At 39.5% G+C, this 18207-nt stretch overlaps 2 protein-coding genes and 1 non-coding gene across 6 annotated transcripts in view; 1 reads left to right on the plus strand and 2 right to left on the minus strand.

Moving 5' to 3' along the window:
* Positions 1-8936, minus strand: part of smc5 (structural maintenance of chromosomes 5) — an 11868-nt gene extending 2932 nt beyond the window's left edge. Inside the window, exons 1-16 of one of the 3 annotated variants that reach the window (XM_054770515.1) lie at positions 8675-8936; positions 8037-8178; positions 7913-7965; positions 7609-7771; positions 7394-7528; positions 6560-6700; positions 6324-6485; positions 6032-6103; positions 2733-2988; positions 2491-2645; positions 1430-1462; positions 1235-1329; positions 1036-1168; positions 782-955; positions 499-668; positions 267-390 (exon numbers count right to left, since the gene is read on the minus strand). In XM_054770515.1, the coding sequence (XP_054626490.1) occupies positions 267-390; positions 499-668; positions 782-955; positions 1036-1168; positions 1235-1329; positions 1430-1462; positions 2491-2645; positions 2733-2988; positions 6032-6103; positions 6324-6485; positions 6560-6700; positions 7394-7528; positions 7609-7771; positions 7913-7965; positions 8037-8178; positions 8675-8922 (2256 nt within the window). In that variant the 5' untranslated portion in view covers positions 8923-8936. Of the gene's footprint in view, positions 1-266; positions 391-498; positions 669-781; positions 956-1035; positions 1169-1234; positions 1330-1429; positions 1544-2490; positions 2646-2732; positions 2989-6031; positions 6104-6323; positions 6486-6559; positions 6701-7393; positions 7529-7608; positions 7772-7912; positions 7966-8036; positions 8179-8674 lie in introns of all 3 variants that reach the window. The other 2 variants (XM_054770524.1, XM_054770506.1) reach the window with 2 other exon arrangements.
* Positions 8937-10759: 1823 nt separating this feature from the next.
* On the minus strand, positions 10760-11076 carry LOC129194662 (small Cajal body-specific RNA 2). The gene has a single exon (XR_008573786.1). It is a non-coding gene; the product is annotated as a small Cajal body-specific RNA 2 (non-coding RNA).
* A 148-nt stretch (positions 11077-11224) lies between these two features.
* zgc:195245 (uncharacterized protein LOC565483 homolog) lies at positions 11225-18165 on the plus strand. 2 transcript variants are annotated; one of them, XM_054795009.1, is made up of 6 exons: positions 11225-11652; positions 11784-11942; positions 14697-14724; positions 15716-15863; positions 15939-16083; positions 17654-18165. In XM_054795009.1, exons 2-6 carry the CDS (start codon positions 11904-11906, stop codon positions 17753-17755), a joined length of 462 nt encoding a protein of 153 aa, XP_054650984.1. In that variant the 5' UTR covers positions 11225-11652; positions 11784-11903; the 3' UTR covers positions 17756-18165. The 2 variants fall into 2 exon arrangements, with proteins under 2 accessions (XP_054650984.1, XP_054650992.1); XM_054795017.1 differs by lacking the exons at positions 11225-11652; positions 11784-11942 and adding an exon at positions 13870-14078.
* The last annotated feature ends 42 nt before the right edge of the window (positions 18166-18207 follow it).

Here is an 18207-nt window from a genome sequence, read left to right on the forward strand (position 1 = left end):
ACAGTGTAAATTTACTGTCCACTCAAAACATTCAACACACAGTCATTCATGTCTAAACCACTGACAACAAAAGTGAGGACACGTCATGGAAATGTCCAAATTGTGCCCATTTAGCCATTTTTCTCTACAGTGTCACGCGCTTGTTAATTTTACAAATCTCTCTTTTACTAAATCTCAGAAGGTTGCACATAAACAAATAACTAGCTACTATGGCACACTTATCAAGGTTGTTGTCAGAGAATGGCATAAAATTCATCAAGTCTTACCTTCATTTGTGCCATTAATGCTGCAACTACAGATGTCTTTCGGGAATTGGCAGCAGCAATTTTCTCATTTGTCTCCTCCTGAATCTTCCTCAGATCAATTCCACTGTTCTCCATCTGTCTCAGTCTAACAACACATGGAAAGAGTCTGTCAGACCAATCCTAGCATGTCTGCTGGAATCTCCATTGATAGATAATCATAAAATCAGCAAATCGAAAGTGGGTTTAGCAACACCTGTCTTGTTTTGTGCTTATTTTCTGCTGCAGTTGCCTCTTTTTGCCATTTAAATCCAAGAGGTTCTTCTTCTCGGATAACAGTTCGTTGTCGCGGCGATCCAGTAAGGACACTTCTTTCTGCATTGCGTTTAACCGCTCATCAATGTCTCGTAATCTCATCTGGGTGACCTGCATTAAGGGAGGATAAACAACACACTGTCATAAGAATAATACCTATGAAGTTTATCCATTATGGGAGACAAGACAAAATTTTGTGTCAGGCCATCCTAACTGCCTCTCACCTTTTTCTGTTGCTCCACCTGCCGTTTTGCTTCAGCATCCACAGCGATGCTAAGGTACTGGGAGGGGTGCACCGCTGTGTTACTTGTGTTTATCCTCTTGGAGTACAAGGACCTCCTTACTGTGTATCTCTCATCTGTTGTGTACAACACCTTGAGGTAGGGCTCCTCAATCACCTGTGACGTGTTCAAAACGGCACCTTAATTAATGGCTCTTACCTACTGGGATCTTGACTTTTGTGGCAAGAGGAGCATACCGTTCTAATCATGGCTTTGGTCTGCTCATTGCCCACAGGAACATCATGCACTTTATACTGTTGACACAGGTAACTCATCACCTCATCAGGAGCGTCAAACATCTCTCTCAGAAAGGTGAAAAAACCGAAACACCTGCAAAGACAAACAAATAAATAAAAAAGGCACAGAAAAAAATTACAGAAAATGTTTTTCTCTCACCTCAAAGATTCAATATTGCGTGATGGAGGTTGTGTTGAACATGACATATCCGGGGCAGAAATAGAATTCACTTTCAAGTTCATTTTGTCACGGACCTGAGGGCATTTATATTCATACTTAACACATTACACTACATCTCCATTCAGTTTGCTTCTAATTAATTACCATAGCTACCATAATCTGAAGCATCCTCACCTCTATCATGAACTTTTCCATGTCATCTTTCCTCTGGAAAACAAATGCACGCAAGTCATGGAAGGAGATGTGGGTCTCTACGTACTTCGCAAAGCGATGATCTTTCATGTTAATCTGAGGAAGCAAAATTTTAAAAACAATAAATATATATATATAATTTATTTATTTTTTAAACAGGCCCAAAAGCCATTGTTATTGGCAAAGTGGATACAAAAGCCACACACATAAACTATTAGCATCATACACACTTGGACAAAATTGTTGGTACCCTTCATTCAATGAAAGAAAAACTCACAATGGTCACAGAAATAACTTCAATCTGAAAAAAGTAATAATAAATAAAAATTCTATGAAATTTAACCAATGAACGTCAGACATTGCTTTTCAACCATGCTTCAACAGAATTATTGAAAAAAAATAAAGTCATGAAACAGGCCTGGACAAAAATGATGGTACTCCTAGAAAAGACTGAAAATAATGTGACCAAACGGACACGTTAATTCAAAGTGTGCCCACTAACAGGTGTCTACAACCTTGTAATCAGTCAGTCACTGTGCTGTTTGGTGACATGGTGTGTACCACACAACATGGACCAGACGCAGCAAAGGAGAGAGTTGTCTCAGGAGATTAGAAAGCAAATTATCAACAACATGTTAAAGGTAAAGGCTATAAGACCATCTCCAAGCAGGTTGATGTTCCTGTGACAACAGTTGCACATATTATTCAGAAATGTAAGATCCATGTGACTGTAGCCTGCAACATTATATTATTGGCTGACATGCTGACTTGTTTATGTGGCCACTCACGAGGCTACACTCTTTTGCTGTGTGTATGCCAGCAGACAGAAATACACAAGGCGCCGGAGAGCTACACTTCAGAGCAACATATCACAATTATATACTAGCACATACTAAATAATAGCACTGACTGAGTGAAACAACCCCTCTTCACGACTGCCACATCTCTCCAGGACAGTTAAATATCACCAGCAGTGACAACATCAGCGACCCCTGGTGATGTGATGATTATTAGATTCATGTAATTTGCAGCATCAGACTCACCACGAGCATCATGGGCTCATGTACATTTCCACTGAAGAGGTGTCTGTTCTGTCTGAGCCACTGCAGAGCCGTGTGTGTGTCCTTGTGGCGTCCACGCAGCTTCTCCTCTTTGGCGTTCATCATGTTGTTCATGTCGCTGAGCTTTCTTTCCAACACTGTCAACCAAAGCAAATTAACAGGAACCACAAGTGATGCTCTAAACGAGTGTTCTGAATATCTAAATGCGGCCAAAAATAACGTACTTCTCAACTCAGCACACAGGTTGTCCTTCTCCCTCCGAAGGTCAGCTTTCTCTCCTTCCACCTTTGCCCTCTCAACCTGGATATGCTTCAGCTCAGTGTTGACAGCATTTATCCTTGGAGTTAGGTCTGGTTGGTTGGCGACTTTGGCAAGCTCGGCTTTTAAGTCCTCGATGGTCAGTTTGGCATTGCTGATGCGCTTCCTCTGATCTTCTTCCTCTGTTTGCTTCATCTTAAATGCTTGTTTTATGTGTTCGATCTATTGACAGGCAGGGTGATGTGTCATTCGTTCATATCACCAATCAATGATTTTACAATTTCTGTAAAAATGTTAAATTTGTGTCATTTCTAGAGACATTGTTTTTTGCTGTAAATAGTCGTGGTGAAAAAGGCAGATGGCTATGATGTCACAAATATAAGACGGTACATGTGGTCTCCGGGTTACGAATGAGTTCTGTTCCTAGACTGTCATATAAGTTTTCGTGTAAATCGGAAATTACAGGGTTAACTCCTTAATTACTCACACTGTACAGTACACAGAACATATTTACAACACAGTTATAGTAAAAATATTAAATACAATAATTAAATAAAACATCTCTGTGGTTACGTTGCCTTTCTACCTTCTTAAAATAATGTCCCAGCCTAGTCTTAAAGGATAACCTTGACACCTCTAGCATTCAATAATGTTGCACCTTAAAGGAAAACTGCACTTTATTTTAAAATTTAGAATTTTACCCATTCAACAATCCTTATGTGTGAGATATGAACACATCTCTTTTCTGTGCGATGTAAAGATATAAAAACAGATAAAAAGAGACAGCTCAAGCTGCTATTATGCTAATGTTAGCATGCTAGCAATGCTAACATAATAAAGTTAGCATGTTAACGCTTAGCATGTTAGCAAAAAGCGTGTAATTGTCACTGAGAATGCATGAAAGGAAAGGGGCCGCCTTCCACCTCCCAGAGAGCCCCGCCCCAAATAGCCAGGCCAAGCCCCCGCCGCCAGAAGGCCACCAGACCCACAGGGGCAGGCAGCACAAAGATCACCGCCCCAAGAGCCAGCCCAGAGAGCCCTCCCCCCCGGGAAGACCAGCAAGGGGTCAAAGAGAGGTAATGAAATTTTGGGAATTTCTTGAAATATCTCGAGAGCTACAACTTGATGCTTGAATGGTTTGAATTGGTTGAAAAATGCAGGAGGAAGAGGACAAAAAAACGTCAAAATAACAATATTAATAATAATAATAATTTTTAAATTTACCTAATGTGCTTTGGGTGGTTACGACAGATTTCATACTCACTTTGCATTTCATGTTCTTTTGCTGAACATCATCTTTGTGGAACCCAAAATAAATCTCCCTGGGTCTGCGGTCCACAAATATGAATGTATGGTCCATATCCTGACATACTACATCCTGTACACACATGTACTAAGCTACACATACAGCCACATAACATGGCTGACATCACGTCTCATGCAATTACATTACTAATGGCCACTTACCACACTGCACAAGAAGAACCATGTTGATATCAACCCAACCTAGTCAGGTAATATTTTCCAATGATAATAATACCATTTATAAATATAATGACTCTCATTTTTCTGACAATTCTTTTCACTTCCAGACATTCCATTGTCATGTTATTGCCGATATGTGTGTGCCATGTTAGCATTAGAAACTAGACATTAGACAACCATCATCAAAATGATCATTTACACAATGAAAAGAGAATTTCACATGTTCTTGTAGCCGTGTGACAACCTATTTGTGACATCAAATAAAGCATGGGATCCTTAAAAACTGCTACCAACAGCAAACTAATCATGGTTTCCTATTCAGACGCTTTTAGAATGTTTTTATTTTCTTGTTCGTTATTTGTGAATTGTCAGTTTTGCATAATTGGCCATGATGTACATGTTTTTTGTTTTTTTAAAGGTTTTAAAAATCCATATATTGAAAGTGAAGTATTTGTGTTTAGTTTTTAGTATCATTCGGAGCGGCGTTACGATGCATACAAACAGAAAAAAAAGTGCTTTTAGCGCATGAGTGGGAAAGCGCTTTAGTACGTCACAGAGAGCAGTCATCTTTCCCACAGCGTTACAGTATCCAACTGATAACATAGCTAGTTAGATACATCAGCGAGTACAGCTTGTACGGATGAGAAATCATTGCGTGTCAACACAAGTTGCCCATGTGGACCAAGAAATGGTGTAGGAGACTTGTAGAGTTATATACAGATGCGGCAAAATGTTACTCGACTTTGATTCACTTTGAATGGACTTATTTCAGGAGCAAAGTGCAAATGAAAGGGTTGAAAAACGTAGTCACAAGTGTGCTCCCTTTTTATTTTTTCTACTCGCACAGTCTATTTTGAAATGCTGGCACTGTACAGCCGCTTCTTCATTTGAACCATCAGCCATTCCCTCATCGTCTGTTTCCCTTCTTTTTAAGGCTGGATGGGTGGAGTCCCGTGACTACACATGATGTACCTCGTCTTAAAGGGCAGTGAACACAGCATAGCAGCACACACAGTCAAAACAGACAAAAATATATTTTATATATATATATATATATATATATATATATATATATATATATATATATTTATTATATATATATATTTTACGTTTATATTTTCTTTTTTATTAAAACACCAAATTCACCGACATGGGCAAAATGACGTCAGTTATCGTGGTCAATTTCAGTAACGGTAAATTTTCGGTTTATCGCCCAGGCCTAGTTGGGACCAAAAGAGCGGCCAATATTGGTGGGTGTCTCCTCTCTCTCTCTCTGTGTGTTTTATGTTCATTTTCACTTCCATGATGATGGGTTTGATTTTAAGTGGCACACTCCCGCTTTGGACATTCTTCGCCTTCTCAGGACACTGGACTGTTCCGGTTGTCTTAGAAGACATTTTGCCCCTCATCCGTACCGGTTTGATCAGATCATGCTCAATGACTAAGTGGGGCAAACACCGATCTGACTAGAAAGAACAGCTCTAGTCCGACTGCCAAGCCACTTCAGCTTTTCTTCTAGTCACTCACACACTTCAGTGGCCTAGTTTGATACAGAGGCGACACAGACCTGCTCAGAAAAATGAGGTTCAAAGGTTGGGCAACTTCAAACAGAGTTATGACGCTAATTTTAAGATAATAGTGATCAGTGAAGACGTCTTAACAATGTCAAAGGTAAGAAATATGATTTTGTATGATTTGGATTTTTTTAATGATTACTTTTTTGTCTTCAAATATAGGAGTGTTATATTCATGTCAATACTTGATTTGATTCGTAACTCACCTCTTTGTGGATTCGATCCAACTGATCCTGTTTCTGTTTACAACTCAGAGACACTTCTTTGATTGCAGCATTCTGAAAAATAATTTCATCTCATCAACTGCTTATACTGCACATTTCAGCCAAAGTCAAGCTAATATTACAAGTGTTTCTCAAAACATTTAAATATGTGTATGATTGTTTATGCTATACTGATTAAAAAGGAATATAATTTGAGAGTCAAGATATACTGCATATCCATCCTGCTGTTTATAGACACCAAAACTTTCTGTTAAAATCATGAATGAGAACCAACCTTTGCCTTCATTTGTGTTTCAATGGGCTTCCGCTGCTCTTCAATGGACTGCAGCTTTGTCAGCAAGGGCACTTGTGCCTGCTTCAGGGTGGAGAGCTGCCTTTTAGCCTCATCTCGCTCTTTCTTCACATCTTCAAGTTCCTTGCGGGTAGTTTCATACTCCTACAAGCAGAAGGAACACTACTGACATTCTGCTTTGACTCGCTCACGCGCACCAAGGTTATTCAGCCACTCACCACCCAAGGTTTTTTCTTCTCCAACAACTCGATCACATCCAGATGCCTCTTCTTTTCATAATAACGGTTCACATCGTGTTTGTTTCTCTCGTTTCTCTGCCTGGACTTCTCCAAATAACTGTTCCTCTCCTTTATAACATTCTGAATTTAACAAAAATAAGTGTCATTCCTAATAGTAACAGTAAGAAGTTGACATGTTAATATATAGCAGGTGTCGTCCCAAATCATATCAGTTCATAATCTTTTAAAAGTTTGAATCTTTCTCAATTTTACCTTGTTACAACAGAATACAACAAATGTACCGTAAGTACAGTGTGCATGTGTAACGAACGCGGGGTTGTGATAGTACATTGGTTGAACCTCACTACCTGACGTCGTAAGAAATGTGCACGACAGTGAATGACAGCCTGCTCCTTTTAGCTCGCTGGCTCACACTGCTCAACTATCTATCAGTGGACTTATGTGGTTGCCGGTTCAAGCCCAGGGCTGTACTGCAGGTATGACCACTGTTACATGTGTAGCTCTAAATTACTACTTTTCAGAAAATGGGTGCTTGTTTTGAAAATGTCTTTCCACTTATTTTTTGGTTTCTTGCCACATAGAGAAGACCAAGCAATTTAGACAGAATTAAAAACTCCATCCAACCATCCATCCATAAAAACTTATTTTCTTCTGAAATGTTTCTTTATGTCACGGCTCAACAAACGTAAGCAGGCAAACACCGGCTTCCTCTCCATTACTTATGCTCATTCAATCACCAGTCAGAAATCAGCCATGATGCATTCACGGTCTTGCAGAAATTTGGATGTTTTAATTCAAGCAAGCTGTGTTCACCTCCATTTCTCGTTCTTTGGTGCGAAAGTTTTTGAGCTCGCAGTGATACTCGTACATTTCCGGTGGACCCACAGACTTCTCAGTTGCCTCCAGCAACTCAATCTTGGACATTTTGGCAAATTCTCCCACTTTTTCCTGCAGAAAAACCCAACACGTTAAAGAGGAGTCCGAAAATATTGTTGCAAATGCTCTATGTGGTCACGGCTGAAGCTTACCTGTGGCAAGAACTGGCAAAGGTTGCTGACTTGAATGTGTAGAGCCTTGACCTCTTCTTCCACTGTTTTCTGGCTACAATGTTTTCCATTCAGCATCCACACAGATTGATTGTTCTCCACATGGATCTCTCGGTTAATCACTACATTCCCACCACTCTTAAACCTGAATGAACAATGTGTTGACCATTTAGTAGTCACCAATAGAAAGATGTTATGATTGTTAATCCTAAATCATAATGCAACTGAAAGAACCACAATTGATTTGTCACAGTATAACACTTGCAAACTGCTTCACATAACTTACAGCTCAATTTCGACAGATCCTTTATTGCATCCATGTTTCACATAGTGGCCAACCTAGGGGAAACAAACAGTCAACACTGATGTCATTGGTCCACAATGACGGTGGAGCAGCATGTCTTTCATACCTTGTCTCCTCTACTAAGGACAGAGGTCTTGCCTGCCAGGCCCAGGCAGATGGCGCACACAATGCTGGACTTGCCCGTTCCATTTGCCCCAACAATCATGTTGAGGTTTGGTCCAGGACGAACCACAGCGTAGTCGTATGTCCTGTCAGAAAATAAGTTATACTGTAGATAGGACCGTAACAGTACACATGTTGTGTTCTATTGTGTTTTCATTCACATAGCTAAAATGTTTTTTTTTCGTTGCTCTTATGAGTTTTTGAACGTATTTTGAATAACGGATTGCCATTAGAGGGGTCTACCATTAAAGGCATCTGTGGATGCATCAGACCTAGCATAAATTGTGTTTTTTCTATGCAACAACGAAGAATTGCTGAGCACGACTTGTGTTTTACTTTGAAGATTTGAACGTTAACAATGCAATTCCCTTTTGACAAGTGCGCATGCGCTTTGAAACTAACACTTTAGCCAGTTCACAGAATGCTAACATGTAAATCTGTAATTTATGTTAACATGGGCTGAAGAATTCCTACTCCGCACAAGCTACTCTGCTGTGACATCTCTCCCAGAAGAACAGCTGACTCCCTTCATTTGAGTCATAGTGGTCGCTCTCTTATCTTCCATTTTTGACAGCAACTTACAGAAAGTTTTTCATGGCGATGTGAAGTATCGCGCCATCCACAAAACTACCGTCTGGTCCGGTGGTATTTGTCTGACTGCCTATGAAGACGCCGGTTTGTGAGTTTCTGTTAGCATGGCTCAGTCGCGGCTTTTTCCTCGTATCCGTCATTTTGATGGTGGGGATCAGACAACACACTGCTGGACCCTCGCGTGCATTACTTCTGTTGTCCAAGGACTCTAGGGTTAAAATACGACGCCGACAAAGCATCCACTTCCGTAATATGTCCCTTATGCCCCGCGTCGGTTTGGCCGCCATGATGGTGAGCAGAATCCACAAACATTGCATTGTCAACATACCCTCGGCACACTGCTCACCAATTAAATACTCAAATAGACGGTCCAATAGACGGAGCACGTTTATCATATTTCAAATTCCCCAAAAACAAAGAGAGGTATGTGTCATAAAAATGTTATAACACTGGTTGTTGTAAATAAACAGAAAATTGGACGAATAAAGTGCTTAAAGTGTATATTGTGTGGGACTCCCACACACTATACAGTATTGAATTAATGACAAGTCAGTGATGAGGATGATTTAGAGTAAAATAAATTGCATTGTGTAAATACTTCCAGTTAAATATTCACATAATATAAGTATTCAAATCAATCCACATCAAATTTCTGTTGCTCCTTTCGGACATGAAAAAATAACCAGATTATTTTAAAACCATATTACTGTAATGGTAATTAATGATGCCATGTGTGGTCCTATCTACACGTGCACATTATTTTGTTATATTGTTATTGTTACATACTGAATAATATATAATAATATAATGATTGTGGGAAAGGGGTAGTGGTTCTTTTAGAGTTGGGACACTATGCAGACTTGTTAAGCCGTAGTAATACTGTAAGGAATGAAAAATATTTGTATTTATTTTATTATTTTTTAATTAATTACAATTATGATTTATTATTTTGTATCTTGATTGCTAAGCGTTGGTAACACTGTAAGGAAGGAAAAAGTCAAAGAAGCAAAAAGTTTGTTTCATACTGCTGCTCAGGTTTTTACATGTAGGTCATAGTTCTGCAGTATAACAGATTTTTACACACATATACTGTATATATTCATTGTGTCCAGTAAAAAACATCCAACGATTTAATCAAGGTGTACTCACAGTGTCTAACTTTATTTTATACTCAGCTCAGAGCTAGTGAATACATTGTACACTATTGTCCGCCTCGCCCAGCCCACCTGTCTTGCTCATCATCATGGCGTACGACACTCTGTTCCGTTCATTTGCGGTATATGCAGCATTCCCATTTGAACTCTAGACTCCTTGCTGTTGTCCAAGCGCTCGCAGCTCGTCTTAGCTGAAAGGTGATTGGTCAGTTAAATTCGCGTTGGGTATCGCGATACCCGAACTCGAATGACGCACGCAATTTCATGAATTCTTTGAAATAACGTGTTAAACGTCTTGGTAACTAATGGGCATGGATTGCGTTATGTACAAATTTTAGTGAGCAGCTAGTAAAACAGTAAAAATACGGTATCCTGCTTTCTTTTAAATGGTTATTCTTTTGCAAATATAACCCGTGGGCTATTTATACATCCTCCGATTCAACTTCATGTTTTAATGGATTTATTTACTTGGAAGCGTTGTCTCCCATTGTTCAATCATTCCTATTTATTCAGACTTTTTGTCGAGAGCAACCAGTATTCCAAACCGGGAGGTGGCGCTAAATGTTCCTATCATACCAAAACAACACATCACACACCAAAACAAGTTATTTTATTTAATTTGGTTTGTTTCAGTGAATTGCATTTTACATTGCACTACAGGCTGATTAAAAGCGTATCAACCCCAACTAACATGCGACTCACTAACAAAGGACAATAAGCTAATACCGAATTGGGCTTTGATAGCTATAAGCTAGTTCGGTGTGATTTTTTTAACTGTGATACCAATAACAGTTTCTACAACAAATCCTAAAACATGCAAAATGCAGTGTGTTACACGCAAATGTATTGCTGCTTTCTATCTAATCGGTGACAAAGCTCTGAGCTCGAACCTTCTCGTGTGGCCTCTGCTCTTTTGTTGAGGTTAGATCAGAATCGCCTCTTTACTCATTGTTCGTTGTGAAGTGTGGAAATAATCCAAACACACTCCGAACTAGTATATCTGATCAATTCATCACCTCTTACCACAACTTAAAAGCGTGGAGGCCGCGAAGGTTGAAGTCGTGCCTTGCTGCTCATTGCCACGGAGGCTAGCGAGCTCTTTTCCTATCACTTCTGGTCACAGTCGAGCCAAAACTGCGACCAGATCAAATAAGATCAGTGTGTAGGTTTTTCTTAAAAGAACACTCACTCCGCAGTCACACAACACTCATCCACCCATGCTCTCAAACGCAGTGAAACAAACACACACACGAAACATTCACTCAAACCATTCATACTGTAACGGACAGTTTTCCGGGTTAGGATATATATCCTGAGCCGCGTTGCATTATGGGAAAGCGCCACAACAGTTAATGTTAGTAACGAGTCGTCCTCTTGTGGCAGAATAGTATAATGTCGCTTACGCCACGACTAGGCCGGTAACCATGGAGATACCTAAACAACAGCCTGGACAAGCGCTAAATGGCGTAAATACAGCAGGCATAGAATGTCGGAATGCGCAGCACAGTGCGAAGAAGCTTCTAAAACCTTCATAGACAAACTCATTGCACAGGAGGGGACGTTGTATTTAGAGAAAAACAGTTTATCAAGGGGCAAAGATCCATACCAGTTGCCTCGCTCATCTTGGAGTGACGACACCTAAATTCTGCCTTCAATTTCCTTTTTTGACTTATTGAAGTTTATCTGCCTGAGCCTTTCCACCCTAAGGAGCTGAGAGGCTGCAAAGGTTTGGAGGCCTACAACCAGATGGTGTGTGGATGGCTGAGAGAGAGACCGTGCCAGCTCATCCATGACCTGTCTGTTGTGAAAGCCAAGGTATGTGCTCATCATTATTAGGTTACTAGAGCAGACCCAAATTAGCATATACATAATTCAAGCATGCAAGCAATTATCCTTTGTGTACATTGTTGTTGCAAGTATAAGTGACTTAGATGTCTTTTGTTCAGGTACTTCCGCCTCAACAGGTTGGAGATCAGGCTGTGGAATCCTGGATAATAGCAGACTAGGCTCGGAGGATTCTTGCATCCCGCTGCTCTTTCTCATTGAAGCAGCAGTCAAGTTGAGGGATGTCAAGTAATTGGCGGTTACCTGCTGCAATGTCAAAGGTGGGCAATGACTGTCTCTCCTGCAACAATATACACTGAAGTAACTACTAATATAGTCTGTTCTTAATGTCTGCCGCAACTGATGAGGCTTCTGCATCCCATGTGCAGTGTAATTGCATAAGTAATAATGGGAGCGCGTACGTAACTCCAGAATGCTGAAACTCGGAGCGCTGTAAACCGAGGACCACCTATATTCTAAGCAATTGAGGCAAAATGGGGTGCTGTGCTTGGTTGCAACCAGCTGAGGCGCTGTCGATTCAGTCTCAACTAGTCTGTGTTCTGAAGAAGAACATCACATCAGTACAATGGAACGTCGGTTAGCGTCCTTCCCGGTTAGTGTGTATTTCAGCTAATGTTGACAATTTACGCCAATATTTTGCCTCAGTTTGCGTACATTCTCCGGTTAGCGTACAATATGGTGCGCGTCTTGTCATGTTATAATAATAATACAGTGCGTGAATCCAATTGTGTTCTTAATGTATTTTTATCACAAATGTCTTTGTTAGCATAGCTTGTTAACAAAATGGTAACCAGAACTAGAAGTCGATTACGTTGCCTGTCTATGATGTCATCAGCAGTTGACTCTCAAAAATGTTACCACAAAACATATTTATAGTTTTATAATTATAGTTTTGCACGCATCAAACAATTGTAAGTGCAAATGAGGAATGAAAGGGCTAAATGAACATTTAAGGTTACTTTTAGGTTCACTGAAGACGTGACTGTTCCTAAAGACACGATGTGGCAGCGAGACACCACACGGACAGCATCTTCCTGTTTTGTGATTTATTTCTTGAATTCAATAGTGTTTGTCACCATCTTTATCAAAATTCTTGCACTTGCAACTTTCTTTGGCTCCATTTTGGGTATTGAGGTGAGAACCACTATTGAATTCAAGAAATAACTCGTTGCAAAACAGGAAGGTGGTGTCTGTGTGGTGTTTCACTGCCACATCGTGTCTTTTCGAACAGTCACGTCAAGAATCACGTCTTCAGTGAAGGTAAAAGTAACCTTAAATGTTAATTTATTGCTTTCATTCATCATTTATATGCATTTATACACATTTTTAAAAGTTCTGCGTGTAAAACTTTACTTATAAAATTATAAAAACAGGTTTTGTGTTAACATTTTTGGCTTTCTGGAGGAGATTAATTGGATTTACATTATTTATTATGAGAAAAATGTATTCGTCCGTTGTGGTTAGGGGCGTCCCTTCTGGAACAAATTAATGACGGTCACCAAGGTTCCAGTGTCTTGACGCCTACAATTAACGTAAAATAAATATATCTATGAAACACAATTCATTTTCACACACATTTGCCTGCATGCTCCCAAACACATTTTAAAATGTTGAATAAAAAAAAATCCTTTCAGAGGTTGCCACAGCAAGTCAATCGCATGAATCACAGGTAGTACAGGTAGAACGTTATTTCATACCATATGCTACGGAAATGACTCACTTTATACTTACTTACTTATTACTTACCATATATACTCACAGCTTCCTTCTGCAGCTAACCGCAAGGAAGCTGGTGATACGTTCATTTATTCAAGAATACATGTAAAAGTGTTCAATTGTAACATTGATTTGGGTTTTAATAATAATACATGAAGTTAAAATGGGTATTTATAATGATACAGGACATTTATTTATGCACAAATGGCCTTTTGTGCTTTGGGTTATTTTTGTCAGTGCACACTGTACACAGTCACATACAGTATACTTTATATATTGCATATGGAGGACTATGCCTGCAAGTAGTGTGGGTGCCTCGCCACTCTTAATGGACTCTATAGAGGTAATAGTGCGGTGCTATATTGGATTTAAGCTGCATTTGTGTCTACAGCAATTAACTAATCTATCGTCCTGCACTCTGTGGGGGTGGTGAGGTAATCTTGAATGGCGTAATAAGATTTGAGCGTCTACTACCACTGAGGTGAGGTGACACTTCTGAGTCCTACGTCAACAACAACATGCTGGAGTCAACACACTAAGAAGAATCAGACAGCAAACACATGAAGTGAGGAGGTGGAATTATCATTTTTGTTGTATAATGGACTAAAAAAAGAGGAAAGACTGGCCCAAAAGAGACAAGCTCCACCCTCTATACCATGGAGGAATCCAGTGCAAGCAAAGTGAGTAGTTGCATACTGTAGATGCTCACCTTTGGGTCTGTATAGTCACCATGTGGTCTGGGGGCCATCTGTGGGATGTTTAGGGGTTTAGCTTCAGGTAGTCTATCAGTTCAGGGTAATTCATTTGCCTTCTCAAATAGATATTAAGGAAGTTTTTTTCACATTGTACACAGTTAAATGTAGCAACTTTCTTTGTTCATGCAACTCTGTGCCCTCTGAGGCTGGTTGTTACGTCACTCTTGTTTTTCAGCTGATATGTAGCCCATCTAATCATTTGGTCAAAAAAAAACCCAAAGAGCATACTATAGTATATTTTTTTGGTTCACTTTTGGCTTTTCCCTGTCAGGGGTCACCACAGCCAATCTCATGAGCGGTTATGGCTTAGTTTTCACACCGGATGGCCCTCCTGATGCCACCCTGTCTGGGAAGTGTCACCATACCGTCTGCCATGAAAGGCAGAAGCGTGTACCATCACACTACTAAAGATTAAAAAAAAAATCAGCATATCGTATTTAGTCAAATATTTTGTTATGTTACTGTGTGGAAACGATCTTACTAACATGGATTCTCCTCCTTTTTTTTTTCTCTCGCACACTTCCTAACTGTGATAAATCACAGAAAACAGGATATGGACATTACAAAAAAGGTACCTGCAGCCACAAATACAAATTAGCTGTAAAAGTAGCAATGAAATGTAGAATTTCTTTATTTCTTTCAGATTATTTTAGCCATACATACTGTATGAAATACATGCTTGACATGTTTTAATGAGAAATTACAATTGGGTTGACAATGTTTTCTGTAATGAAATATATATTTATTTTACATATATATTTTACACATTGGTACTTTTAGATGAACGATACAGACAAAATATTAGGAGCACCTCATGGTAGAAATATTGTCTTTCAAAACTTCAACATAAATAAAAAAAACATTAAAAAATTCTATTATGATATAATATTTTCTTATTTGTATTTTTTTAACACCTTTCCTTCTTTCTTTTCTTTCCCTCATCACTGCTTAGTCTACTGCAAACCCAGCATTTATTTATGAACTGTGCATTTCTGTCAAAGTGTCTACTCTGGTATCTATTTATTTATTCATATTCTCTTAATGTATTTACTTATCGTACTTTATTTTATTTTAGATGTTTTATTAATTATATTTATTCACATTTTATTTACTATTAATATAAAATTTGTGTTTATTTTAACATCTATATTTCTTCTTTTTCTTCTTCTTTGGTCATCATGTAAAAGATATGGTGAGAATAATTTGCAGCGATAGAGAAGGGGTCGGATTAATACGCTCTGCTCTGACCTTATTCTTTAAAGTAACCTGTTAAGCATGTCCAAAACAAATAAACTATGACCATGTTTCCACATAGGACAGATTTATTTGGAAGCTGTTGTATTGATAAGTAAGAGAAGGGATGTTTTAAATATTATATTATATATATATGTTTTTTAAAAGCAGACATGGATACCAACATGCAGTTTTTATATTATAGCATGCATATATATATATATATATATATATATACTGTATATATATATATATATACAGTATATATGTGTTTGTGTGTGTGTGTGTGTGATATTGCAATGATATATTAGTTTGTTTGCCTTCCCCAGACACCTCGGTGGGCCACACACACACACTCCACAGTCAATCCACAGTGGACGGCAGCAATGATGTTCAGCCCAGAAAACTGAATGGTTTTTCTGGAGAGGCGCCCACCTACCAGAACCTGCATCGGGAACTGCTTCTCAGCCATAAACGGTAATAGACACCAAACACTGTTATAGTCCTGATCTGTTTCTGTTTGCGCTGAGCTGTGTGACCCTGGCTGTGCAGGGGCCTGCTGCTGGAGGAGAAGCCTGAGTTGAAGCGAGTGTTGGAGCAACGCCGGCTGGAGCTCCACAAGGAGGAGGAGATGGCTCAACGGCAGCCCTCGGACCTGGAGACGGAGCTCCGCAAGAGGCAACAGAAGCTAAAAGAGGTCAGGGTAGATCAGATCAAATCAAATCAAAGTTTGTTTGTATAGCCCCTTACAACATCGCAATGGTGCCCGAGGTGCTTCACAGGAGTAAAAACAGGTTATAGCAAAGAAGAACAGGGTAAGAACGAATAAGATATAGTGAAAACAGTTAAAACAAAATAAAAATACATGCACATAATCACATCTAAAATACATATAATCATCATGTGTCATAAGCCAGTTGGAATAAATGAGTTTTTAAATGAGATTTAAAAACTCATAGCTCTATAATAGACCGCAGCGCAGGTGGAAGGGAGTTCCAAAGCATGGGGGCAAACGCAGCAAAAGCGCGATCCCCCCATTTTTTGTATTTCATCCTCTGGACTTCTAATGTTGTGTGATGAGAACAGCGCAGGGCCCTGGAGTGGTGATGGACAGTTAAAAGCTCAGCCAAGTATGCTGGAGCAAGGCCCTTGAACACAAATAAAAGGAATTTAAAATGGATTCTAGACTGTACCGGGAGCCAATGGAGAGAACGGAGAACTGGAGTGATATGGGCGTATTTTGGAGCATTAGTAAGGAGGGGAGCCGCTGCTTTTTGTACCAACTGGAGTCTGCGGAGGAGGGACTGATTTATTCCAGTGTAGAGGGCATTACAAAAATCAAGCCTCAAGCTTTTTCACTTTTTCAAGATCTGGACTTGATAAAAAGGGTTTTACCTTTGCCAGGAGCCTGGGGTGGAAGAAACTTGCTCTGACCACAGAACTAATTTTCTTATCAAACTTTAGATCGTTGTCAAAGAACATAGCAACATGGGTTCACTGTGCGGTGAATCGGGGGTAAAAACAAGGTACTCCGTTTTTCCTTCATTTAAATGAAGGAAATTCTGAGAGAGCCATTGTTTGATGTCATGAAGGCAGCTACGGAGGGGATCTAGTGCCTTCTTATCACTGAGCATAACTGGTCGGTAGAGCTGTACATCATCGGCATAAAAATGAAAATGGATGGATATTGTGTTTGGAGATGACTGGTCCTAATGGTAGCATGTATAGTGAAAATAAGATAGGCCCAAGGATGGAACCCAGGGGCCAGAGGAGAGGGGAGCGGTTGTAGAGGAAAAGTCATTGATCATTACTGAAAAAGTCCTGTTGGTGAGATCTGACATGAACCATTTAAGCACAGAGCCACGTAGGCCAACGCAGTGTTCCAGGCGGGGAAAAGTAATAAACATTAAAAGTAATAAAACATAAACAAGTGATAAACATTCACAAACCATTTTTGTACAGCACGTATAGCAGTATAGACTTATTCTCCACAGAAAACAAGTAAACACAGTCATTACTGTCAACACAACTGAGTAGCAAGATTATTGTCTTGTGTATAGTCAAGCATGGTGGTGCACGAGTGCTGTCGACACTGGGGAGCTGCGGTTCATTGAGGGACATGCATGTTTTTGTAACGTAGGAGAAATCTCTTGTAATAAAAGTAAAGCACACAAAACAGAAACAATGTACAGTTCTGTAAAGGCTGTGTTAATCATCCTTCTGTGCATATAAACATACAGACTGACACCTATATTTTTCCTTGGCAGTATGAGCAGGAGGAGATCAGGCAGAAAGAGAGTGAGCAGAAAATACCAGAATTTGTTCGCGTGAAGGACAACCTGAGACGCACACAGATGTCAGAACAGTGAGTCCCCAAAAGTCACCCCGCTTCTCCATGTGTGACCCTCATTATTACATGTCATTTTGTTTATTGGTATTTATTGTGTGTCACACATAACACATACCAAGTTAAGTGTTTTTCACAGTTCTGTTTGTGTTGATTGTGGAGTTCAGGGGAACGTATCACAAAGTTTTTTTAAATGTTTTTTTTACTGTCATGATATTATTTATTCTTTCAGTCATATGCTTTCTGCTTTTGTTCTGTGGAAGGGCCGCACCTGTCCTTTGAGACATTTCCAGGATGTTTTGGGCCAGTACGTTTGAACAAAACAATGTGCATCCCTCAGTGTAACAAATTGAATTGTTTCTGTCCTGACTTTTGGTGTGTTTCGTGTCGCAGAGTGCAGTGGAAATAAAGCTTACGGTTTGCAGAGACTCACATTATGTTTTATTGGACACTATTGAAAGCGCTCGGTTATTG

This window comes from Dunckerocampus dactyliophorus, chromosome 1, assembly GCF_027744805.1.
Source record: "Dunckerocampus dactyliophorus isolate RoL2022-P2 chromosome 1, RoL_Ddac_1.1, whole genome shotgun sequence".
Lineage (NCBI taxonomy): Eukaryota > Metazoa > Chordata > Actinopteri > Syngnathiformes > Syngnathidae > Dunckerocampus > Dunckerocampus dactyliophorus.